The sequence below is a fragment of the Anser cygnoides genome, chromosome 4 (genome assembly GCF_040182565.1).
Source record: "Anser cygnoides isolate HZ-2024a breed goose chromosome 4, Taihu_goose_T2T_genome, whole genome shotgun sequence".
NCBI lineage: Eukaryota > Metazoa > Chordata > Aves > Anseriformes > Anatidae > Anser > Anser cygnoides.
The window spans coordinates 14,338,615-14,365,449 of NC_089876.1; the positions used below are offsets into that span (position 1 = coordinate 14,338,615).

At 39.9% G+C, this 26,835-nt stretch overlaps 1 protein-coding gene and 1 long non-coding RNA gene across 5 annotated transcripts; one reads left to right on the top strand and one right to left on the bottom strand.

Annotated features, from left to right (window-relative positions):
- Positions 1–1,224: 1,224 nt before the first annotated feature.
- LOC106035314 (uncharacterized) lies at positions 1,225–10,902 on the top strand. 2 transcript variants are annotated; one of them, XR_007158032.2, is made up of 6 exons: positions 1,225–1,735; positions 1,873–1,981; positions 3,035–3,088; positions 3,769–3,877; positions 10,022–10,221; positions 10,586–10,902. It is a non-coding gene; the product is annotated as an uncharacterized lncRNA (long non-coding RNA). The 2 variants fall into 2 exon arrangements; XR_010830959.1 differs by having other exon boundaries at positions 10,589–10,902.
- Positions 10,903–12,768: 1,866 nt separating this feature from the next.
- HS3ST1 (heparan sulfate-glucosamine 3-sulfotransferase 1) lies at positions 12,769–23,978 on the bottom strand. 3 transcript variants are annotated; one of them, XM_066995653.1, is made up of 3 exons: positions 23,839–23,960; positions 16,417–16,521; positions 12,769–15,510 (listed from the first exon to the last, which is right to left on the bottom strand). In XM_066995653.1, exon 3 carries the CDS (start codon positions 15,380–15,382, stop codon positions 14,420–14,422), a length of 963 nt encoding a protein of 320 aa, XP_066851754.1. In that variant the 5' UTR covers positions 15,383–15,510; positions 16,417–16,521; positions 23,839–23,960; the 3' UTR covers positions 12,769–14,419. The 3 variants fall into 3 exon arrangements, with proteins under 3 accessions (XP_066851754.1, XP_047903415.1, XP_013035473.1); XM_048047458.2 differs by lacking the exon at positions 16,417–16,521 and having other exon boundaries at positions 23,839–23,978; XM_013180019.3 differs by lacking the exon at positions 23,839–23,960 and having other exon boundaries at positions 16,417–23,692.
- Positions 23,979–26,835: the final 2,857 nt, after the last annotated feature.

Consider the following 26,835-nt stretch of genomic DNA (forward strand, 5'->3'; position numbering starts at 1 on the left):
CACTGGCCTGTGCATTCTGTATGCTTTTACACAGAGCAGCGCAGTTTCCATCAGAGATATGGAGGTGTGCAGCCCTCTGGTAGGGGACCTCTCCAAATGTGGCTTTGAATGGACTCAGGCTAGAGAGGGCACTTACTCCTTCACAAAGTATTGAAGTCATTGAGAGAGGTTGGGGATCTAGTTTAACTGAACTAGCTGCCTACTTTTAAGGTAGAACACCTCAACTATTTTAGCAGTTGATGGATAGTGTATTTAGGATGTTACTCATCTTATCCAAGAACAGATGTCTGAAAAAAGGTCAGGTCAGCCAACCCCTACAAATGTCTATTTCTTTCAGCTGTCTGGAAAGGGACCCTGACACAATTACCTCAGCCACAGCCATTTAAAGCAATATGGATGAATACTACACCCCGGTATTCATAGGAACACCACCAGGACGCAGCTTTGTTCTAAAAGCAACCAAGTCCTCCTCAGCTGTGCAAGAGGTATGCCCCTGCCCTGAAGAAGAGATTCTGGGCCCTGGTTCCAGGAGAGCTGGAAGGGCTGTCCCCACACTCACAGAAGTGAGCACCCCATAGTGCAGTGTTTTCTGCTGGGTACTCTATGCAACCCTCTACCAGCCATGCAGCGTAGCCTTTCTGAGAGATCTGAGATTCTTGTGTGATAGACAGAGAATATAGAGCTCCAGTTTCTGGTGTGAGTTCTACTCTGGGAAATGAAGTAAGGTAAGCATTTACATCCAAAGTTGGCCTGGCTTTTCACAACATACAGAAAGTATTCCAAAGGGTATAAGCATCTTATTGGTGTCAGTGAATTTGAATCACAGAGCATCTTGCATTTAAAATTAATTTTGCTCTGCTTCTTTTGATTGCAATTTAAGTAACTACTGAGAATTGAAAAATATATATTAAATGACATTTACGGAATGCAGTTGCTTCTTTTAAGGCCATAAATCTGGGAATATATACTTTCAGAATTTGTTATGTACCTAATGTTTGATTCTCTCTAGTTTTTTTTTCTTTTCTTTTCTTTTTCTTTTCTTTTTTTTTTTTTTTCTGGTGCCAACCTGAATACATAGAGTTAAATCATCGGAAGTGGCAACAAGGTTGTTAAAGAACTAAGCAGTGATGGTAGAACAATGACACAGATAAGGCAGCCTCAGGTATATAACTTCAAAGACTTTTAGATATGAGTGTCTGCTAGGCTATTGGGAGAAAAACTGACTCTGTATAGGCTGGAATGGGGTAGTCTTCCTAGGGCTATGCCTGGTTAGCAGAGATCTGAAACTTCAAACACTTTAGAAAAGGAGAGGGGGCATGAATAGATTAGGAAAGGCTATGGGGATGAATCGATGTAAAACTGACAGTCAGACGACAAGAGATATGGGAAACACCAGGTATGGTGAGCTGAGTAAGTTTTTTTTTTTGTTTTCTTTTGGTTTTCCTTGTTTTGTTTTGTTTTACCTTCAGGAATGAGGTTAGTTCAATTCAGGGGAATATACAAAGGATTAAAGCTTTCACACAGTTCTGTAGATGTCCCTGCATTTCAGGAGTTCATGTTCTGCTTCTTGTTTTGCAGGTGTGACCACTGTGTCATCATATAGATACAAATCTGCAGGCATATTTGTGAAAATAGTCATGACCAACATCTTACTGTCACTCATGTAAAGCCTGGGGAAGGGTAAGCTGTGGAATCCCACCCAGGAGAGAAGGAATTAAGGTCTAGCAACTTTGAGGTATATTTAAGAAAATCCAAAAGAGAGTTTTAGATATTTATTAGCTGTGACACTGACATTCATTATTTCTTCTCTAGCATTAAATTAAAAAAATAAAGTGTATAAATCATAAAGTGTATAAATCTCGATTATTCTAGAGTTCAGGCTCAAAAAAAGGCAGACTGTAGCCTGGCGAGATGATGATAGATGACTTGGATTGTGTCTGTTTCAACCAATGTGACCTTGTACAGAAGTTGTCCTTGTTGGGTAAGATAAAACTAAAAGCTTGTTTAACCTTTGTTATCCATTCTCTATTCACTTTATTTTTCCTCTATTCTTTATCCAGCAAAAGAGGATTTCTTGCAAAGCTATTCTTCTGTGCCCTTTGCTGATTTACATTCACAAGTGCATACAGGATTAACTTTGAATTCAGTTTACAGTGTGTTAACAGCATCGCATTACAATTATTGATGATTAGGTTATGGAAAGTGGAAATGCCTTTAGAGTAACATTTTTGTCTCCTTTTGTCTCCCTTAAGTTTGAGAACAACAAGAGCTGAAGGGGCAATAAGTGATGAACCAGGTTTCTAGATTCAGAAAAATATACTAAGGATAAAATAGGTTATAGTTACTATAGTAAGCCAATAATTGTTCTGCTTAAAATGTGCTACATAGTCTCTGTTCTTCAAAATAACTTCATTGTCCTTGAAAGCCTAGGCATGATATATGAACTGTAGAATATTTGAGGATTTAAGAATAGATAAACCTCTGAGTTTTAGCATTTAAGAGGAGTCCCTTTTACATCTCTAGCATAGCTTTATCTGGGCTCTCTAACTCCAGTTACATTCCTTCAAAACTCACTAATTTGAAAGACATTGGCAGGTGGGGGTGAACTGGAGTAGTGATAAGCATTAGAAAGAGAATTTAAAGTGTCTAATTTACATGGTCTTGCTAACAAAACTGTTTAGGGAGAAGTTGTTTGCTTACAAAATCTTCATAGTGAATGTTATAGAAAATCCTAGGATGTCACTTTCCAGAATCCCAATCTGATTTCACACTTAAGTACTCATACAGTTTTAAAGAAAGATGGTGAGTTACCTATAGTTTTATTATTCTATTTTGGAATCTTGCCTGAAAACTGTGATGCAAGCATGTTCTAAATTACACTTAGCTGAAAGTATAGCACAAAATATTCAGTATTGCATGACTGGTTTTGCAAGTAAAGCTGTGAAGATTTTTGTTATACATCATCTGGACGTCTGAAGTAATGTTGTCAAGGACTTTCAGAAGTTGTTTAAATCCTGTACATGTTTTTTTACAGCCAGCCAGGGAGAACGGCGATGGAACATAACTTTTGCAAACAGTACAGTAAACGGTATGACAAGCTGCATTGGTTATTTTTTGCAAGAAGACAATAAAGTACATCATGCTACCAAGTGTATAAACTTTTAAATGATTTGATGCCAGTTTATTTAGAGGAAATATTAATTTTCATTCTGATATTCACCCACAAAAGTCAAGCAGAAAAATACTTTGTTTATTTTATGGGCCCATTAACTATAGAATGATGACTTGCCTTTCCTATATTTAATCCTCAGAACAGCAAACAGTCTACAGCCAGATCTGTTCAATTACTCTCAGTGATTTAAAGGAACTTTGTTACCTCCTACAAATAAAGTATCTATATAAGCACTTCAAAAATATTGAAGAGCTCGATCCTTTCAGTAATTTATTATTTTATTTACAAAAATTTTCAATTGCTATATTTTATGTACCCATTTGTATTTTTATTGGCTTTATTAGAAGTAGTAGTGTAGTGCTATCTTTAGCTTAACTTAGTTAAATCTATAAATCTAATAAGAATAATCACTGTAGGAGATCTTATCCTTGAACTCACTGCTGCAGCACTTCTGCTTGCCTTTTTCTGCTGCTATTCATGATTTCTACAGAAGCAGCTAGAAGCAGGGCAGTGACGCCCTTTTGTCCTTATTTCAAGGTTCACCTAAAGCTACGCTTTGCTTTCCTGAATCTTTTTTTTTTTTTCTTTTTCCCCAGCTGGCAATCAAGTCAAGTGGTCTTAGTACACACTCAGCAAGAATAGCACCATCATGTCTTAGTGATACCACACCCCAGTGATTTTGAGAGAAAACATCTATTGTGTCAGGTATGCAAGTAAATAAAGCCACCTCATGAAAGAAATGAATTAAAACATCACTTTGTTACAGGTTGGCTACTAACAACTATCTCTCAAGTTTGTGCTAACTTTCCCCTTTTCCCCTTGAGCTGAACTATAATGATAACATCATGTGTCAGGAGAGAGCCCTTTAGAGGACAGTTCTTGATCTAGACCTAATTGAGGAAAAATAGAGATTCCACATTATTCCTGTGGGGATGATACAGACAGAGCTATTTTCCCCTTTTTCCGTGAGCATTTATATGAATTATACAGTAAGAAAAAAGAGAAAAAAATGGTTAGCAACTTCACATTCATATATCCTGTTGTCTAAACATCTAAGCATAGTCGTGGCCTTGCTCTCCAGTTTATGGAAGACTTTGGTCACCATGTCCGTCATGTTAGAGACTTCTCTTATCAGATCAGCATGGTCCTCCAGACGCGTTTTGTTCAATAAAAGACAGTGGCTGTGGTTGCTTCTGCTTTTTATTATTTTTATTAATTTAACCTGGACAGTCAGAGATTGTCTGTGGAGGCTAAAAAGCTGCTAGGAGGTGATTAATAGATGCCTTGCAACAGAATGATGGCTGTTCTCACAGTCCATGTTTCAATCTGCAGTTGTCTGCTTTGTCTTTTTGCTGTATTGCTTCCTTGCATAAGCTAATTTTTTCTCTTAGTAGCAACTTGTGCATATTCTTTTTGTTTTGTTTTGAAATATGAACTGGAGAGAAGAAAACTGGCACTCCCCTTGAATAAAGCATTCACTCAATACACTAGAACAGATTAAAAAAAAAAAAAAAGATACCTTCTTTACTGATAGACAAGCTCCAACAAAGCCAGAAGAAAAATCTGTTTTCATTTGTACGCCATCTCTCCATCATGCTCGAGTTACAGCTGTCAAAATACAGGTAACTTAGTAGACTTTTCTAGGGATAAAAAAGAAAAATAACTTGATCCACTACAAATCTTTAGTTCGGGCTGCAGAACACAAAACCCATGAACCATAACTGCTGGGACTGTCTGCATCCTTCTGCTGCATTTAACTTCATTGTCTTTTCTGTGATAAACTGTAAAGCGACCTATCAAGTTAGTAGATTATTGACTGTCCTGCTGGAAAATTTTAGGCATGGTTTTAAATTAGCTCTGTAAAAGAGGAACAAGTCAAATCTGTGCAAGCTGCATAGCACGCTTTGGATTGATAGGCAGTACCTAAAAACTGAAATGTGCTTTTTGAGTGGAGGGGATTTTATGAGACACAGGTTGCTTCATGAACACCAGGAGTCTAGCTAATTTATACATGATTGTTCTCGTTCTTTGAAAGATATCTGGCTCTAGCCAACTCTGCTATGGATTTTTTTTCCTATTATATGGTTCTAGCAGCTAGTTTAGGATTGTTTTCTGAGATCAGGTAGGGAAGACTTCAGTCTCATTTTAATACAGTCCTTTACACCACTTCAGAAGTGCAGAGGGACTGTGGAACATCTATAAATAGTTTCTGCAAGTCGCCTTTCCATAGAAGAAAAGTACGAAGTATATGAGAACCAAGTGTGTTGGCTTTAATGAATTTGTGTTGATTTAAATGAGTTTAGAATCTGGTTTGTTATCTGCAAAAGTCTAGTGTATGTCTAATTTCTGTATATTTGATTTGATGGTTTGGGTTTCTGCTAGTATTTCACTTCCTATAATGCTAAATTCCTATGCAACTGTTCCAAAGAAAATAGAGCTGAGGTAGGTTTCCCCAGCAGTATGGTTTGTTTCCTTTTTTCACTTTTGCTTAAAGAGAAAGCAAGACTTTTCAGAAAAAGTTTGTCTAAGCTACAGAGGGCTTATCACTGGAGACGTCATAGACAGAAAAATGATACTCCTTACACTGAAATGACCTTTCTTTAAGTATTAGGCATCTCTAAAGATTAGAAGATTTTATTTTCATCACTTTAGTTTGTAGATATCTTAAATGTAGCATTTTTGTATCAGCTATGGACTCTTTTTCTTTTTTTTCTTTTTTTTTTTCTTCTTTTTTTTTTTTCCCCAGGAGGTAGAGCTCATTTCCCAGTAAGAATATTCACAAAGCCTTCACGAGGCTATCAGAGACACAGTATTCAAGCACCTACATATAACCTGGTACTTACTTGCTTTTGACATTTTTGAAAGTTGCTTTTTGAAAATCCCAGCGGTTACTTTTCTGTATTTCCAGATACATAAATTCTTTAAGCTCTTACCTATCAACTTCTGACTCGACCAATTTGCAATGTAGTGTCCTCACAGACAGGTTTGGAGGTCATGCTGCTTCTCACCTAGGGTGTTTGAATACTATTATGTCTAACATCAGTAAAGATGTAAAAATGAGCTATGGGCATTCACTCCATTTAAACATTTTTATCAAGTGCGTTTGTCAGTTCACAGGTTGGTCTGAACAAGAAGCTCTAGTGGATGAAAATAACTGCTGAAATGTAGACACCAGGGCAGTGGCATCATAGCACAAAGCTATGTGTGTATGCTTAGTAGCTAAATGGGCTTTATATTAGCCCCTACATAGGCCACAGTGTGCCACTTCTCTAGTTGTCTCTGCATGGCTAACACTTTAAAGCAAAGGTATTAAAAAATATCCTGACGCAATTCACAGGATAACTGCCCACAATGTTGTACCACCCCAAAGAACTGGCAGTACAAGTAGGAGGCGAAGAGATGGGAGGATAGGAATATCTCAAGGCGCAGTAATACCTGAAGACTTCTGTAGTTTAATTGGCTAATTTTTTGGTGGCAATGTTTGTAGGAAAAGTTGTTGCACACTCAAGTCTGATCAGAGTTGCATGTGTTTACAGATCTGAATGATGACCTGAACCAGGGACCTGATGCAGCTGAAAATAGTTTCTGTTTGTGTTCTCCTTTGGCTGAATACACTCTTGTTCTGGCACAGCTCTCACAGCTAGCCAAAGGTGTTTGGCTAGCTTGAGCAGTATCTTTGAAGGTCTAGCCATGGCCGGTGTCTGCTGAAACCACATTCTGCATCACTTTGGGTAGCAGGGGAAAAAGTAGTAGTTAGGTAGTTTGGGGAAAAAGAAATTTAGAGGGTGACATCCCCCGGCAAGCAGTTATTACTAGACAGTCAAACACAAGAGATGATGGTTGGTCTGCAAAGAAATGGCTGCAACTGGAAAGATACAAGGTCGTTTGGTTAGTAGCAGCAATGCCAAAGCTGTCTTCTGAATAAGGTAATCAAGAGTTTATCAGCAATATCAGTGTAATGTATTCCTGCTGTCTGCACTGGGCATGTTGTCCTCCCAGCTGGTTCAGCAAACTGTTTGTAGGACAAGCATTTATATAGGTAGAGAGCTCATTGTAGTAAGCCACTTTCTCCTTTATGTTTAAAACATTATTTCCAGTATATTCACAGATGAACAGACCAGTTCAAGGCTAGTAACCTGGGGTGCAGAAGAAAAAGCAATAAAACACAGTGACAGTAAAAACTCCTGCTTGTGTTAAGTTAGAGGAACCATACTCTGCAGATCCCCATAGCATTTGTGACACTACTTTCACCCTTGCAGTGAGAACAGGAAAAGCTCTTCCCTTTCCTGAGCTGTCAATCCTTGTTCCATTTCATGATATAAAATCATGGAAACCTATTTTTTATGCATTACTGTATTTGTGAGTAATAGTAAATCCTTCCCTTTATTTACCATGCTTGAAATTTAACTTTCTTCCATAAGGCTGTGGAAATAAAGTTCTTGTATGAGTCACAGAAAAGGAGCATTTGAAGCAGTTTAGCATTTACTTTTTTTTTCTTTTTTCCCAGTTTATGAATGTCTAAGCATTAGCTGACTCAAGTTTATTAGGTATGAAAAAGCACTAGGATTTTATCACCACTTGATGTTAAATAATTAACTTAGAATACGAGTGCCAACATCATAAAACACAATATGTATGATATTGAATCTATATCTATATTCAATAATAAATATCTTATGGCATTCACATAACTGAAGCCCACACAAGAATAAGGAAGCTGCCAAAATAGTATCATATCCAGTTGGCTTATTCAGCAAGAAACCAACTGGTCCACAGATGCTCTTTTTTCTATGAGAAAATATCCTCTTTTGTAAGTCTCCTGTCTGAAGAATATTTAATATGAACTCTTCTCCTCCTGCAGGCTGTAAATCATTTATTCATCAAACCCTTTTATTTGTAGCAGATGGAAAACTTGCTACAAGTTTAAAAACAAAAAAGGGGAAGATTAGACAGTTAGGTGAATAATAAGACTAATTGCATTATACTGCACTGACTTTCTAAAAGGCCTTATGGCAAGGGAATGAACCGATACTCAGATGAATTTGGATGCCTTTTCTCTGTTTGGGTGGCACAGATGAGAGCTGGACAATAAGCATTTTTTTCCTGAAAGCCCTTATTCATCATATGTAAGGGTGTGAACAGGAGGAATGAAGCTATGATAAGATGTTCCCCCATATCCACTTCTAGTGTCCTTGTCACACTGTGGCTGTGTAGCCCTGGTCCCAGCTGGTGTGATGTACAAAATGGACCAGTTGTTCTCTTTCTGCAGCGTGTCCTTTTTTCCTCCCTTATTCTCCTTGCACAGGAACACACATATTAAGGCAAGAGAATGATAAGACACTAAAAAAGATACAGTATGATTCCAATTCTTTTTTTCTGCAGCACTTGCACACTTCTTATGTTACTACGGTCCGGCTACATTTCAGTAAACTCTTGTTATGTGACTATATAACATAACTTGCATTCCTGCTCAGACTTCTTTGTACTTTACACAAAGGGAAAAAAAGACCCTGTTCCTACATGGATCAAGAGAATGATTCTCAGATTGCTTCCATTCTTTCAAAAGAAATACTGCTACCACTTGTAGTGACACTATGGGTAAGTGTCACGCTATCGCCAATAGCATAATTGCTACACTAGCAATAAGAGCAATATGTTCCTTTGATTATACATTTCTATTTACCAAGTACAATAGATAGATACTCACATACGATGATGTTACAATAGTTCCTGCTGTAATGCAATGATGCAGACCAAATAAGCCAAATTTTATTAAAGTTAAAAACATATCCGAGCAAACATATGCAAAGTGCATTTTGGACTCCATAATGCTATGCTTTCCCCTTCATTTAAACAGCATTCTTTAAAAATACTTTCAGATCATGAATTTACTTTCTTACAGTGTTAATTTAATAGTTATAGGACAGATATGATACAGCAGCAGACTGGGGAGGAGAAAAGAATTTCACAAAATCCAGTAGTAAGAGATTCCCTGAGAACGCTGCCTGGTGTAAAAAATACTGCAAGAACTCTGCCGTTTGATAGTTATCTGATCTCAACTGCACTAAGTCCTGGAGGCTGGCCTGTTCATTTTGAGGAAATATGACTACAGATTGTTATTATTATTATTGTTGAAATACTGTTGACCAAGAACCCAGGAAGGGAGGGCATGTTATTTGCTCTGCTGTTTTTCTGTGTATTCATACAGGTTCCTGTTTCTGTAACCTGCATTCAAATTAAGTTGTGAAGAATTTTGCCATTCATTTCAGAACAGCCCTTTGTTTTAGCCACTGTGCCTTCATAATTGAAGCTGTGTGTCTGAGTTGTATTACAATTATTTTTTTTATATTAAGGGATTCCTCTTCCACCTGCTCTTTGGGGTTGGGATCTTAGACCATGTTTTGTAAGAGCACAGTATCTGCAGAAAGTAAAAAGATGATGTCACTATGACAGTATTATTGACTTGGAAGTTAATTGAAGGCATTGCTTTCATAGACAAAGTGATATCCAAGTCAAAAATTTCATGTCCCATATCATTAAACAAAAATGTTTTCAGCCCAATGAGACCAGCTGTTCCTGCGCATCCAGCTGCTCCCCACCCTGACTTGCATATTTTATATATCCCAGAAGGCATTTAAAATCTGCAGCATCACTGTTGAGATTATTGCACTATTGACTTAAAAACCGCAACAACTGTTGTGTGGGAGTTAAGCAGAAAATTTACCATAGGTGGGTTCTTGTTGCAAGAAAAGAGACTACTGCTCTCCTTTACTAATAATCTGATATACATATATACACTTTCTTTTATTTTTGGTAAGGAAAATATCTTTAATTTTTTTCCCCACTCAGATAAAATCTTTGCATAGCTTCCATCTGTAACTGGCCTTGACAAGCAACTGAAACATGAAGGAATTAATACTGAACATACAGTCTTCCCAATGTAACTGGAAACTCAGGCAGAGTCATGAATACAAGTTATTGGAGTAAGAATGAGAAAAGAATAATGCTACTTACAGCTGTAGGGGAAATACTTGCAAATATTTCAGCTGGTATGTACCTACTAGCAAGTTCAATACACTTTGTTTACATACGTTAACCTATCACTTTTTATTGTGCTTTTTATTACTTTATTATTGTATCAGATAACATCTATTAATATACTCCTTTAAAATTTTATTCACAATGTGAGTGAAATTGGGACTTGGTTGTCACAGACTTTGAAAAAGAGAAAGAAGAAGGGATATTCCCAGAGTAGCAGTTTTGATATGCAACCTCTTACTTGTGGGGTGGAAATGTAAACTTTCTTAAATGTCTGGTCAGCCATGCTAGATAAAGCAGAAGAAAAACATATGGAAATATGCACTACCCCATCTTACTTTCCTTTACATATTTGAAATCTGTGTGCATGACAAGAAGAAATAGGAATCCTGTTTTTCTGCTGAACCTGATCCTGAAAATGCATATAGACAAGGAAACGTGAAATGATCAGATCTGAGTCCCAAAGCAAGAAAAGATATTCAGTGGTGGTAAGTGTCTCACACACTCATCAAGGAATGTAGCACTGCCCTACTCCTGGTGCAAATAGACTCAAACAAGATTTAGAAAAGGATAAATTTTTTTACTGAGGTGTTCCAAAACAATCGAGATTTACTCAAGCACAGTAGATGTTATTTCACCCATAACATAAGAAAAAAGGTGTAAGGAACAGCAAAGGACACATGAAAGTATCATGCAGCACCAACAGTAGTTGTATCAATATTCTTGATTAAGTTATATATATATATATATATACACACACGTGTGCGTGTATATATTTACCTACGAGACTTCTTTCATTTCCCATACTCTAGAAATGTTCATGGAATAATCAATATAGTTTAAACTTTGTCCTCTGCAAATACTGTATCTGCTTTCAAAGACTTAGACTAATCTACATTGTGAAGCAAAGAGCAAGACTTAGTCTTGGAGTGCCACCCTTGATTAATGGCTTGATTGGCTTTTCTTCTTGTTAGTCAAGGGGAGTGGTAAACTTTGAATTGAACATTGGATTATCATAAAAATGTTGTATGTATTTTATATTTGTAAGAGTGATTACAGAGTTGGCTAGCAGCCCTCAGGAGACAGGCCTCCAGAGCTACACCCAAGCAGTTGTACTTTAGACCTGAGAGGGCAAAGTTTAACAAGAATAAATACCTGTACTGCTTAACAGTGGAAAGGTATTTTCAGAGATTTCCTTTAGTATGAATAAATATGGCATGACTTCAAAGCTCACTGTCTATGTTTCTACAATCTCAACCAGAACGTGCATCAGCCTGTTTCTTTTATTATCTCTTCACTTTTTTCTGTTTGATTTTTTTGTTGTTCAGCACATTTTAAGAAAATACAGTGATGCATGTGTGGAGAGTAAATGCAGCTCCTGTAAAACAGAATTCACACTCAGAATCATAGCTTTACGCATTGTGACCCTTGAATTTAGGGTATCTGTGATCAATAAATTTTACCTTTATTACTAGTGTGGATGTGATTTTTGTCTATTCCTGTAGTAGCTACCACACAGCTAGCTGTGCAGGCTCCAGGGTGAGGTACAATCATGCCATCCCTGCACAAAGCATATACATTTGGTTATACACACTGTCTGTGGGCCCCTTTGCACTTAGAGTCGAGGGCATAAGTACTGTAAGCTCATGCTTCAGCATATTCCCCATTCCTCCTCCTGATCCCATAGAGAACAAGGCATAAGGTCCTAATACTAACAGTGACCTGATGGTTCATACTCTACTTCATGTTCTACAGAGATAAACCCATACAGAGGTAGGGAGTGAGAGGATGTGTTCTGGTTAGTTACAGGCAAGATAATGCTATCAAGTAGCATTATACATCTAAAAACATTCTCAGTTCTATCATCAGGTGTCAATACTGCTGTGGCTTTCACAATTATACGCTTACGTCATATGCTGTATCGCCCCATTTGTGTGAGCTGCTGCAGGTGAGCTTGATGCATGCCTGTCTTCTTGCATTCAGCTGACTCTTTGACTGAAAAGGTAGTACCGACATGGCCACATACCCAGGCAGCATTTCTTCCTTTCCCAGCAAAAAGTTAGGAAACGTGGTGGACTCAGTCCGGGGCTCTAAGAACGCAAAATTGAAGGTGGGACTGTACTAAGGTGGGAACTTTTCTTGTGGGCCAAAATCTCTTAGGTCCAGATGGTTCCTACAGAGTTAGCAAGGAAATGGGATAATAATAAGTGGCCAAGAATATACTGCCCCTCCTTACACAAAACACACAGTATTTCTCTTTTCAAACTTTAATAGGAGCATCCTGGTACTTTAAGCCTGTTTTTTTTTTTTTTGTATCCATCTCTTGCAAAAGACTCAACATTATTGCCACCAGAACATGTCTTCCTTTGCTGTATATTCTGGATCAGCAATGGACCATGCAGGCAACAACAACCCAGTAGCCAACAACTGATTTCCACTGAATCCACTAGGCTACAGCTGAATTCTTAAGTAAAATTTAACTGGAGTCTAAACTGAAGTTGAATCCTAACTTCTGGCCTTCCCAACTAGAAACTGATGAATAAACAAAAAAGGAAAGATGCAATTCAGAAAATATTTTATTGAGTACAATACCATTTCTTTTTAGGCTTTCATCAAAGGTCTACTTTATAAAACAACACCAACAACCTCTCTGAGGTTGAATACAGCTTGGGCAGGTGCACAAGGAGCAGGAGAGAGGGGGCAGCATCTTCAAATTTTCATGCAAGCAGCATAATATAGGATGTTTGCATCCAGACGGTACCTTGCCACAGTGCCCAAGTTTGCACCATCTCACCAGGAAAAATTAATGCATCTACATTTAAATTTTATAAAGGATTGTAATAATCAGTAGCAAGTTCAAATGTACAAGGTGTTGCCACTGAATGTTCAATGGATATACTCTAGATCACAACAGGAAAATTAGGAGCTCATAAAGAACGTATTGTAGTAAGCCCTGTGTGGAAACACGATTAACTCTAACTCTGGAGAATGGTGGCTAACAGGACAGTAGAACTAGTGCAGATAAGGAGAGCTGTAATTTTTACAAATGTACTAACATCTAACTTCTATTTTTAGCAGATGGAAGACCATAAAAGTTCCTGGGACTGGGGTTAATTCCATGACACACAAGGCTGGAACGAGGACTTGGCTTCATGTTTCCTGGAGGGAGACTAATTGAACAGTAGTCCACGAGCACTTTCCAGTTGCATGAAGCAGCTGCTCATCTCATAGAAAATAGCCTTCACTAGGGTACAAGTGTGTTAATATTTAAAACAATGAAGCTGCTGCTTCCTAGAACATAGACCAGCTATTTTTTTTCTGGTGTAAGTGTTGATTTTCAGTAATGGGAAAGCATAAGTGTGCTATAAAATTCAGGAACAGTCATAAGCAACCATTAAAATTTCCCCATATTGTTTAAATTCTTCTCTCAGACCTCTTTCTTTCATTATGAAGTATATGTACGTTCACCGACTGTAGAAAATTTTCAGGTTGACTATATTTCTGCACTTAATTCTGGATTTTTATGAGCTGGTCCCCACAGAATCTTTAAAAAACTGCCATGAAACTAGCATGGTACTGCCAAAGAATTTGAGGAGCAACTGTTATAGCATTAACTATAAAGGTAAGTGTACAGCTGTTAACGTGTTTTATGATACACGGCCTTCCATCATCCTTTGGCTGTGCATGTCCCAACATGTGCAAGACGTACCACTTTTTCAGGAAATAATTTTATAAAGCAGGATGGAACAATTTTCAAATTACAACAGTATTTTCAGATAAGAAAAGAAAATAGACCACATTTTAAAGCAAGAAAAATGGAAATGTAAAGCTTAGCATATTCATTAGCAATTAGAGGAGAAAGTCCAGAATAGTCCAGAAAGACTGAAGTATTCAAATAATTCTGAAGGGTTTTGTTGAAATGAACTTCTTATTTATTAAAAAGACAACACATTCTCAAGAGAGCATCTTCTGCAGTGAAATAATTTAGTTTCTTCATATAGACACATCATACACAATGTTAACAACCATGAAAAACAATACAAAATGCTTTCAAATTTAACAAGTAGAAAAATATAACTAGTATATATGGCAATTGTGAATCTAATACTGTACAGAAGTATTTACGGATTTTTACAAATAAATTATAGCATAAATGCCCTTTTTAAAATTTCTAGATGTACACTGGAACATAGGTTCTGAAGCTCACCACTAACTTGCAACAAATGAGTGCCAGTCAAATGTTCTGCCAACGAGCTCAAAAAATTTCTTGTTGGGTTCATGGAAATATTCATGCAGTTTCTCAAGCAACCAGGTATCTACTTGTGGGTGCGCTCGTCCTTTTGACTCATGTAAGCAACGCTCCCTCCCACTGTCCCTTAGGCAGTAGAAGCCTTTAGTTTTATTGAAATAAAAGTTCGAAGCATTTATCTGTGGTGATAATTTCAAAAATCTCTCTACCTTCTCTATTTCTGGAAAGGGATCTTTGATTAGCTTATCCCCATCTACAATGTGGATATGATCAAGGGGAAAATACTTCAACCAGTTTTGCATGTGAATGTAGTATAAGCTTCTGTTTATTGCCTTGTAGTCCACATTGAGTTCACCATCTTTAATCAGGAATTGTTCAATGGATGGATACGGCTTGTGCTTCTGCATGTGGTTATAGAACACTTGGGTGTAATCTGACAGTACTCTCTCACTTGGGTCTCTTAAAATAAGGAGTAGTCTCATAGATTGGTTCATGTTATAAACTCTTTCAGGCACTTTAGGTGATGTGAAATACGCTGGAGTTTTTTCCACTGTGATCTGATGTGGATAAGAGAATGGCATTTGATTAATATACCACTGCAATCCATTTCTGTAATGATCTTCCCAGTCAAAGAAGTGAACTTCACTTTCTGCTGCTGCAATATCTGGATGAAGACTCAACATCTCTAACAAAGCTCTTGTTCCACCTTTTCTCACTCCAATAATGATAGTCTGTGGCAGCTGCCGGCATGATCCATTAGAATGAATGTTTTCCTTGAAGTCATTTTTTTGAGATGTTTTCTTTAAAAGCTCTCTCTGAACAGACTGAGCAGAAGTCTCAGCCTTTGAATTTATAGCCGGTCTGGAAGGCACTATCTGAGGTTGAACAATAAGCAACACAGCTCCCAGCAGAAAAGCTGCCATGACAGAAGTTCTTAGTCTGGTTTCACTCAAGCAGGTAATGGGGCATGGAGTGATTTCCACCGAGAACAACCTTTAAAATTTGTTTTTGTTTTGCTGAGTGGATGCGTATTTCTCAAACGGAAACTTTGCTGAGAGGAAAAAAAACAAGAGAGGCACATTATTTTATACTCTGATATATCACTACTAAAGCCACACTGCAAGTATCTTTTGATTTTCACAACTGAACAAACTTCTTTAGCTTTCCCAATTCTAGGCTCATAAATCATTGGATAGAATTAAATTCTTTAAAGACAGGCACATAAAATAATGCCACGAGAAAATGATTTCCAGTCACCAGGAGACATGAACATTCTGAATCTTTTTTTTTTTTTGCACCCAAGATTCATTGAGGTAACTTTTATTATTTTTTTTAAATCTGATTTCAGTGGAATTGAACCACTACTGCGAGAGATTTTTTTTTTCTTTGTATTTGTTTTTAAATCTGCAAGAATAGGTCTACTTCAAGAATAGGTCTATTTTAGAAACAAAACCTAAAAAGAAAAAGGTATGGGCTTGAACAAAATAGCTTCCTCAAAGATGGTCTTGTAGTCTCCTAAGGGATCACATGATGGCAATCTGAAAGTAAAGCCTCCTGGGGAAAAAAGGCTCACAATATATGAAGAGAACTTTCTACAAAAACGTGGCCTTCGCATAGAAGCTAAGAAGAGCTCTGGGTGAGCAGTAGACCAAGGAAAAGGTGAATTTTTGTATGATTTTTAAGTGAAGCACTCGTTTGCTGTGCTTAGGGTCTCTGAGGAAAGTCAGGTGCTATGCACTCTGCTGCTGCTATAGTACTGCAGACTGTAGTAGGACTGCATCAACAAAATGCAAAAAGAGCTGTGGTCCCAGTTCAAATACTTAGGAAAGAAGATACACAACGGATATTGCTGAAGATCATTTCCAGAGTCTGGCAGCAAGCTGCTATGATGTAAACATCTTTACTCTTTATCAAAAGACTACTAAATACTACAACTAAAAAGATCTTCAAAAGCCACCTGGACATGGTCCTGGGCAACGTGCTCTAGGTGTCCGTGCTTGAGCAGGGGTGTTGGACCAGATGACCTCCAGAGATACCTTCCAGCCTTAACCATTCTGTGATTCTGTAAATTCAAGGTAAAGGTCAGGTTTCCTAACGCAGTGTTCGAAATGAAATGGTAATGGCCTCACATATAGCAAACCTGTTAGATTGTCATGTTATGAGCTGGCTGTGTATACAAGCTCCATGAATTTGGAGGCTTTCTGAAGTCCTATAAGCTCAGCAGAGGCTGGTGTAAGTATGATTGTGGTATTGTCTAACACCATGTAGAACTAGAAGCCACAATGGCAGAGCATCTGACTGCTTTGCCTTACTAGGCTACTGTAATTATAAGTTTAAGCTCAGAACAATGTGTACTGTAGTAACTACTAAGGGCTGAAATATGAGATTACGTATGAACAACCTGAGGAAATGCAAGGGCTAGGTTTTGGAAATTCTCCAGAGAATCTGAAAAGATACTAATGACTTTTCCACAATAAGCTAAGTCCCTGTGTGACAAGGACTAATGATGTGTTTCCAAGTGATGTAGAAAGTTGTTTGATAGCTTTGCGTTTACAGAGGTCATGACTTCATCCTGAATGAACCAGGCTTGCTTCCTGATGTTTGCTACTGATTATTACTTTTCTGCTTTCCCTTTTCTAATCACTTTTAAAGGGCTGCAAGGCAGTGGTATTGTTAGGAAGCAGAAATTAATGTTGGGAGGAGAGGGAAGCAAAGGGCCATGATACGCCTGAAATCAGAGCACGTGCTTCTCCAGGTGCCTGCAGGCTTTGGGTTCACGACCATGCTCTGTCCTGGACACAAAGTTGTGCCCTAGGCTGTTCTGTGATGTCTGATATGAGAAAACTTTGCAAAGGAATTTGTTGTTCTCCCATTTTTGGTCACTGCTAAGAGTTTTATCTGGTTGGAGGAGCTACATTTTGGCTGTCATTAATTTTCCACTCTTTCCCTGTCTTCACCATTCTCAACTAAATCTATTTCAGTTTCAAGAAGAAAATCTCACTAATGGTGTTGTGGAGGGGTGGACTGGGTGACAGACAATTCAGAATAGGTACATTTGTGCTTCGTGCTGGATGTCCACATGGAGCTATGCTTCCACCATATTTAGAAGCAATGTGAGCAAGTGGTTTAATTAGATCAGTGAATGATGGGCAGCTCAGAACATAAAAGCAACAAAATATCAACTCTTCCTGAATTTTAAGGTCACAGATTAAAGGAATAACCACTTATTGCAGAGTATATTTTAAGAGTTACAAGCTCCATAAATAGTAAGCCTGAGTCGTTGTCCTAACACCTTAATGGAAAAGCATAATAGGATTTCAGTGAGGAACAGGTTGAATTGATGTTGAAAGGAGTTAAGTAAAAGCCTAATAGTAAGAACCCTTATTTCTTAGCAGTCAGATTGAAATATACTATGCTAGCAGCCAAGTTGCATGCTAGGCAGTCTTCCTCTGGAAAGATTAACTTAGAGCTACTAGTCTCGGATATTAATGACAACACACTGCTGGGAACACTTTTTTTTTTTTTAATTTTATGAGCTATGTACACCAATTCACTGGAATTGTTTGTTTTTAAATTCATAGTTTGCATAGTACTCAGCTGCCAACCTTTTTTATTCAAGCCTTCCCATGGCGGAGTACAGCATGGGAATGTTTGAGGGAAATAACACCAAAGGTTTCTTCTAACAGTAGCTCTACTCTTATTTTGGCTGGCATCACTCTTCAAAATCAGACTTGCAGGATATTACAGGTGTGGTACCAAGGGACTGACATCAGGTAGTCTTAACTGAAATACTTTTGGGGGGGAATATTATTTTCTAAGTAAACAAAACAACTGTCTTCAGTTGCAGTGTGAGTCCTCAGAATAACATGGAAGTATCCTCTAATTCAGACATACAGAATTTGATTTTTTTCTTCCTCCCCAACTATTTGTTCAGGTGCATATCACGCATCAGGATCTGTAGCATTTACTGTCTTTATGCACACCCAATGAACCATGTCAGTAATTACGCCATTCAAAGTACCTCCGTGCTATTGTTGCTTTACTTGCTAGCAATAAAGCTTTGTCTGCCATCTCTTTCTGTTCCTCTTATTTCTTTCAGACTGTGTAGGTCTGATACCTGGACCAATTATTGTGTTGTGTTAGACTAATGCAACACAATGGACATGAGTGTTCCTCTAAATTCAGCACAAAACATGTGTTGTGTAGGCAAAGTGGTGTCCAGGAATAAAACTGCATATAAATTGGTTGCTGTTCAGCTTTCTTCTCTTCTGCCCTCTTTAATGCTTTATGCAGATCTACAATTTGGTGGCTAGAATTACAGCAGTTTATATAAAATGATGCAAATGTGTATTCCAGAGCGTTATAATTTGTGGGTCTGAAAAAACTGTTTCAACAATAATAAGCATGCACTGAAGATTTGATAGCAGCCACTCTGCTAAATTACTTTTCTGCTTTAAGAATTCTCTTCGCTGCCTCCACGAGTCATGCAAAGCATACATGACTGCACTCAGTGACTCTGTATTCCAGATTAATACAGAAATTTAACTGACAGTCATTACTATTGCATTTGCTACAAGTAAACGAACAAGTTGGTAAAAGAAGCACAGTTTATGCTAAATGGCGCTTTGAAGATTACGCCAAGACTATTCAAAAAGTCTGATTGCTTTTTCTTAATCTTTTCTTCAGCTTTCTCCAATTAATTAGCTAAATGTGCCATACTGTTTATTCAACAAGATTCAGTGTGGACATTGCCAATCAAATCAGCTTTCATTAAGGTTACAACCACTTCAAAAGTAATAGTAATTTAGAAATAAATGGAACCTTTTCTCACTAAATGCAGTATGAGGGGTACAGCTGTCATATTTCAATGACTTTTAAGTATATCACAGTGCTCTTTGAAAGATGTGTTGCTATTTTATCTCTGCTGACCATCTCTCAACACACACACATGCGCAGCTGCTGCCAGGACACTGACTGCAAGAACTACTATCTGCTTACCGTTCACATGCAGGTGTCTTCACTTTCACTAAACAGAAGCTGTACCTTTTTATGGTCCTCCAGGGAGTGAGGAAGACCCCGGTAAGTTTCAGGCAATCTCACTTTCTCTCATTGCAGAGCTGAAGCCCTTTGCTGGGGGGATCTTTGCATAGACATCTACGAAAACCCAGTCTGGCCCAATTGAGAACTACAGGTCAGTTGCTGAGATTTGTCTCTAGAGGGAGATCAGAGCTGAAAACTGGAGGGAGAAATTTTGCTCTTCACAGTATGCTTGGCACTGTAGACGTGACAGAACCTCAGGACAGTTTGTGGGTTTTATTTTCCTTTACTCTAGAAGTGCACATTTGGGCACTCAGTAGTCAGACTAACAATACTGGTTAAAAGTAGTCAGATTGACATTGCTGGTTAAAAGCAGCTGTGAGGTACAACTCAGATCTACTGCACTGGCTTCTTATAACAGGAAAAAGAAATCCAAAATCGAGTTAACCAACCCTACAAACAACCTCCTACACTGATGAAGAGTCAGCGAACTGAACATTTGTATTCAGGGTCACATTTAAAAAAAAAAAAAAACTGAACTAGATCAACTGAACTTGAAATTTGTCAAGTCATTGATACAAACAGTATATATTCCTACCCTCCCAGGATAGATGGTATCTGCCATAATATATATTCCTCAGTTGTTTATATGAGCTCTTTCAAGTGACATTTTGTCTCCAGTTAGCATAAAACACACGGCAATCACTTACAGCTTAGTCAAGAGCTTTTCCTGAATGGAAAAGGAGCAATTTTTTTTTCCCCCCATCTGATCTAGTTTAGAAAACAGCAAAATGCAGAAAATATTTCCAAGGAAAAAAATGTCTTTAACTATTAAACTGCCTCATAATGTCCTCTTCATGAAGAAATGCTTCCCACACTTACTCCACACTGTTGTCAAATCACATTTTAGGAAAGTTTTAAGCAACATCTGCCAATGAAATGTTTAAACTTAGTTTCCATTAATTAACTATATGCAATTGCCTATTTTAGTAAGTGTTATAGAGAAAATTATAACAAGTCAAATAGCACTGTATACTACTGAAACCATAGATCTCTAGGTGCATAAACTATTGATCTCATTATATATTAAAAAACCATCTGTGCATTAAGAGGGGAGGTGAAAAGATACGAAATTGTATTAATCTATATTAAAGTGCCTAAGTGATACTGCCTAGCTACTTAGACTACATTTCAAAAATTATATTAAAAAATACTGCTTAACCAGAAGAGATAAAACCATGGATTTAACTTTTATAGTCAGCATGTTATGAAATCTAATCATAATTTCAGTGTGGTTACGATGATATGTCGTCTACTGGCTCTAAGACTTCAGAAACATTCCTAAACAATTCTCTAAATTTTGGTTAGGAGGACTTAGCAAGCTGAGAAAGGTTGACTTGGTAGGAAGTATTTTTGGCTGAGATCTACTCTATTTCTGCACCTGCTGTGATAAATAGAGTTTATACAAATTAGCTAGGTCACTGGTTCGTGCCTTCTAAAGGAGGAGTTCAGCTCCAGTGTGAGCAATAGAGTAGCAAATTTATAATAGACTGTAGTTATATATAACATGCACTCTTTTTTTTTTTTTTTTTTTAAGGTCAGAAGGGACCACTGCAATGTTTCATGCCAGGAAATCATAGACATTTTTAGAAGAGAGAATACCCTACATTTCAGAGAACCTCTTGCAGGTAAAAGGAAAATGGGACAATACAGCAGAATAAAAATAAACCTGAGAAGCTCAGGATGCACAGATATTTTTTGTACTGAATGCTTGTATGGAATCCCCTTACTGCCTTCTTCTAGCAATTGCTTAATATCTTGCAGGACTCAAATGTTGCCCTTCATAAAGGAAGCGGGAAGTACACTGCATCAGTGCCTTCTCTGTACCCTCACGAACCCAAACATTAAATTCAAAATCTAGAAGTTTTCCCACTTCCCAAGCAAAATGGGTCACAATCTAACTGGGAAGCAGAGAGGTATTGCTCAGTTAATAGAGCTGATTTGTAATTCATTGAAACCTTCCCCAGGAAATTAACCTGCGTGAAAGGATGGCTCTGTCGTATCTTGTTCCCTTTCCATACAAAGGCTCACCTGAACTGAATGGATTGAAAAAGGGAACACAGCATATTCAACAATCCCCCTTTCATTACCCCTGCCAAGCAACTTCTTACCAGTCTCTGTCAACGTGGGCCCTATCTCAAATGCAGCAAGTCATTGAAACCAACAATAAAAACCAAAAGAATGAACAAACAAACAAACCTCTAAGTAACCTTAGAGATCATACTCCAAGCTGGTTTATGTCTGCCACCCTCCTGCTACTTGACTTCAGATTAATACTGGAGCAGAGTATTGGTGAGGTCACCACTGCATTAGACTTAGCTAAACCAATCCATTTACTGAGTGAAGCACTGTGTGGTGACCTGGAGGGAACCCTGATGCTCTGGAGTGAGAAGTGAGGTGACCCAGCCGGATCTTCCATTTTGGGCTGCCCAGAGATATTCTCAGTTTTCTTGCTGTCTTTAATTACCAAAACTTTTCAGGGAAATGCATCAATTTGGGGTTCTGGGCAGCATTTCTGGAAGAGGGGAGGGAGAGATCCCAGGCTAGTCAAAAAACATTTCTGTCTTCCTCTCTGTACCTACACATGCATGTATTCTTATGCATTGGAAAACTGTTTTTCATTTACTCTGCTTTTCTGTAAAGTCTGTGTAATAACATGGTTAATTTGGAACAACCAAGGTAGCATCCTCAAAAGCAGTGGACATGCCTCAGAGCCTGGCAATTCTAGGGTCAGAATTCGCTCTGTTAAATTAGTGCCTTTCCACTGCAGCAGCTGGCTTTGCTTCACATGTGTAATCTGCTGCCGACCGGAGGCATTCATTTAACGACGTAATATCAAAAAACTCTCCATTTTCCAAAAAAAGAGGGAGGAAGAAAGAAAGGTGGGCGCGGACAGGGTGGATAGGAAAGAGCTAACTGAAGCTGATGTTAGGAGCTGCACTCTTACTGAAAGGTGCTCGTTTCTGAGCAATGTGGGAAATACACTTGTTCAAGAGTGCAAGAAAGGCTGGCAAATAAAATATAGTAATAATTTATAATTTGCATATTAAGTTTGAAATGCAGTTTTAGCCAGACAATTTATGGGCATATACTGAACTGAACCTGTTCTACTAAGGGTTCCTCTTGCCAAATACACTGCAGAGGCTTGCAGTGGGAGTGGGCAATGAATGGCTCTCTTGTGCCAGAAGGATGGTCCCTGCAGGCACCCCATCCCCATGCCGTTTAAGCCTGGTCTTTATGAGACTTCCCAGATATTTAATTATTTTTTTGCTCGCCAGTATCCGAAAAGGAAGTCTAGGGACAGGGAAAGCCTTGAACTCATTGCACTAACAGAGAGGAAGGAGTCATACACTTTAATTCCCAGTCAGCTGAGGTGATTGAATTGCCTGTACCTAGCTGGGTGCCCTTCCCTAATCTTTTGTATGACTAAAAGACAAGACCAAACCAATACAATGCCCTGCCAGAACTCCTCCAGCTGGGAACCACCACCCCTGCCTCCTCCTGGCATCCTTTCACCCCCCAAAGGCTTGAACCTCTCACAGCCTTAACCCTGAAAAACACACAGAGAACTACAGTGCCCCCATGCCTGCCCTGTGCTAGTCCAGGCAGTTTGCCTATTCCAGGCAAAACACGGGTGAGCTCGAGTTCACGTCTGTGCCCTGCAGCCTTGCGCAGCTTGGCAGGCTACAGCCGAGCACGCTGCACCCGGCCAACTCCGGCACTCAGCATGGGAGCAGATCAAAGATGTTCGGGGGAGCTTTTGCAAGTTGCTCTGCTGTCAGGTAGGAGCCCTGCGCTCCGCCACGCCACTTCCACACCCTGCCATTCTGGCTTTGCACGCCCTTGCCATTTAGCTACAAGAAAAACAAGGCAGTAAGGAAAGACGGTGCCTAGGGGCCAAATCCGGACGGATCTGCAATTCAGGTCCTGCTGACCGCTTCCCCCACTTTCTCCCCGTTCTTTAATTTTTTTTTTTTTCCCCTCCTTCCCCACGACAAGCGCAACCTGCCGCCTCCTGACTCAGTGAGCAAGTGCAACAAGCACCGCGGTGCTGCAAGCGGGGCAGGCTTCTCCGCGCCGCTCCCCGGGAGCAGGTGCCGCGGGCAGCTCAGCCCCGGCAGCGGCCGAGCCCCGGCTGCCAGCGACCGGACACGCCCCCGGGGGGCACCGCTCCCCAATTCCCCCACCACCCCGACACCGGAGCCCCCATCTCCCCATGTTCCCCGGGGCAGCTCCGGCCGCTCTCCGCGGGACCCCCCCCCCACCCCAGCGCGTCACTTACCGCGGGGGCGCGGAGCCGCGGGGCAGAGCCCTCCGCGCCGTGCCATGGGCGCCCGTGGGTGCCGGTGCCGGTGCCGGAGGAGGAGGAGGAGGCGGTGGCGGAGCCGTGGGAAGCTCTCCCGGTGCCGGCGGGGCGGGCAGTGCAACGAGCGCCCGCTGCCGCCCGCTCCGCTCCTCCCGCGAGCAGCGCCCGGCGCCAGCCCGTTTGTACGGCCCCCGCTCCGCCCCGCCGCCGCGTCAGGCACGGCACCGCCCCCGGCCCCAAAACGCGGCCCCGGCCCCAAAACACGGCCCCGGCCCCAAACGCGGACCCGGCCGCGGTGCCGGCCCCCTCCCGGCCGCGCTACCGCCGCCGCCGGGCGCCGCCGGTCCCCTCGGGGCCAGATCCGGCGCCCTGGTGGCGGGGAGCAGGAACGGGGGGGGGGGGGGGGGGGGGCGTGTGTGTGTGCACGGATCGGCACCCAGCGCACTGCCGTGTGCGGGGATGGGCTCGGGGGATGCGGCACCGGGGGAGGACCTCGCCACGGAAAGCACCCTCCCGACTGCCGCCTTCTGTGCCCGTAAAAATAACACCGGTGTACGTACGGAATAACACCTCCCTGTCCGCTTTCGGTTTTATTTCCTTCGCGCATACCTCCTGGGTGTTTCTCTGGGCTTCACAAGGTGGCTTCGATTTTATTTATTTATTTATTTATTTATTTCCACTGAAATGCTTTTCGTGTAGCTAGAACGTAAAGCAGGATGGATGTCTTGAATGTAAGAAGTGTGGCTTCCTAAGGGCAGTGGAAAAAAAATGCTTTCCAGGGATTTATTTAAAGTCATAGGGTTAATCCACTGAAATAGGTCGCTGTTTGCCAAAATGTAATACATACGTATTTTTCAAGTCAACATACGTTAGAAATATCATTATCATGCTGCATCTCTATCCATTTATTCAGCGGACAAACTCTCTTGAAATTTACTGATAATAAAAAGAAAAAAAAATAAATAAAAATAATCTGGTGGGGGAGCTCATTTCTCAGTTGATTTTGGTCACTTTAGCTCCCCGCCCTCCTGAGGGGTTTCACGGAGGCTGGCAGTTGGATCTCCTGTCGGAAAGTGGTGGGCTCTTCCTAACGATGCTCAACTTGTACTGCTTGTACGCAGGGCTCCGGGCGGTTTGCCCAACGAGGTAACTTGAATAATAATGGCTCAGCACTCCCCTAACGTGCTTGGATGGCAGCCCAGAATCTCTCTGCAGCCGAGGGTCCGTATAAGACTCCCTGACTTACACTTTCTAAAAAACGTTTTCTGTTCCAAACTCTTGCTCCTGTTCTGGAGTTTTACTACCGTAGCTTTCCTTTGCAAAGAGTGGCCGCTTGTTCACTGGCGTGGCTGGAGAGCTGTTCCCTGATGGCACGTCATTTTATTGATTCAGGGGTTGGTGTTTAAAGTTCCGTCCGTGCTGGTGGAGCTGTTTGCACAGGCGTTGCAGGGCTGGGCTCACACTGCACGTGTGTGCCAGGCAGGAGGCTGGCAAGAGCCGGACCTACGCATCTGAGAGGGCTCATAAGGGTACCTAAGTTAGTGGGTGAGGAAGGTTTAAATTGCCTCTCCTAATTCTGCTTAGAGTGGGCTAATGGCCCACTTTTTGCAGGATACCATGACCGTTGGCTGTGATGTGTTTGCTGTTTGCGCACTCCTTGAGTTGTGGTCAGTGGAAATGTCAGGTCACACAAGCTTTCCGCACCAAAAACCAACTTAGTGCACTACTGCTATGTAAAAATCGCGTCATGTGGATTTTCTTAAATCCTTTTCCTTCAGTCTTAGTGTGTAGTGGTATTGTAACAGGAGTCACGGCAGTCAGTCACGGAACTCTGTTTTCTAATTCTGACTCTTACTGCGGAATGCAGAACAAAGGTGCTGTGTTTATTTAAGTATCACCAGCAATTTCAAATGGATTAAAGGACGTGGGCATGCGTGGGGAGCTCTTTTGTTTATAACTGTTTGTCTGCCTCAGCCCTGAATAGGCATACTTTTGTAGGGCCAAATTAATTAGTAAAATAAACAAGTGAAAATCTGAGGAATAAAAATCAGTCAGTTCTGTTTGGTATCTCTAAACAGAATTTCGTCAAAGGTTTTCAGGAAACAAGTACAAGGAAAGATAGGATATTATTACTATGAATTTCTTTTATTTAATGTTTTTTGCATATTTAGCAGTTAGGATATTTCCTGTATTTCAGCTTCCTCAATCATTTCAGTGTAATTTCTTTAACAGCAATAGACATTTGCAAATATTGAACTTCTAATTTTTAATATGTAAAGAGAATATTTCACTACTGTGTTTATTACCAAAAAAAACAAACAAAAAAAACCCACCACCGACAGTAATAGTCTTTTTATTTGTATTTTAATATATTCCTTTATGTTTCAGTATAAACATGAGAGTCTGAGAGTCCAGTAGAGAAACAGAAGAGAAATTTTGTTTGAGATTAGCTTTGCTGATTAACTGTGCTATTTATGGCATGATAGTGTGTTTTGGTCTTCTTGCAGACAGGTGAAATCCAAAATGCTTAGGGACTGTTCAACAGCTCCAGCACATGATTCAGTCATAAAGGATCACTGTTTCTTCCATGTGATCTCTAGATCAGATACTGTGATATCTATTTCATGTTTAATATTCAGTCTTGATATAGAAGAATCAAAAGGTGAAAAAAAATCACCATTTCTTTAGGTAGTTTGTTCCAATTGTGAACCATCTTCAGTATCAAAATAACAACAGAACGTATCTTCACCTTCTAATCTGGCAGTATCTAACTGTAGCTCCAAGACATTGCTTTATATTATCACCTTCCTAGGTAGATTAAAGATATATTTTGCCCCAAAATGTACTTTCTTATTCTAATTAAGTACCTTCTCAGTATATATATTTTTTTTTTTGGGGGGGGGGGGGGGGGAGAGGATAAGCTAAAGAAAGGGATCTCTTATAGCATCTCACTGAAAGGAATTTTGTCTAGGC

Bases quoted from the DNA above. Each gene is read 5' to 3' on its own strand.
- HS3ST1 (XM_048047458.2), bottom strand. From the start codon at position 15,382: ATGGCAGCTTTTCTGCTGGGAGCTGTGTTGCTTATTGTTCAACCTCAG.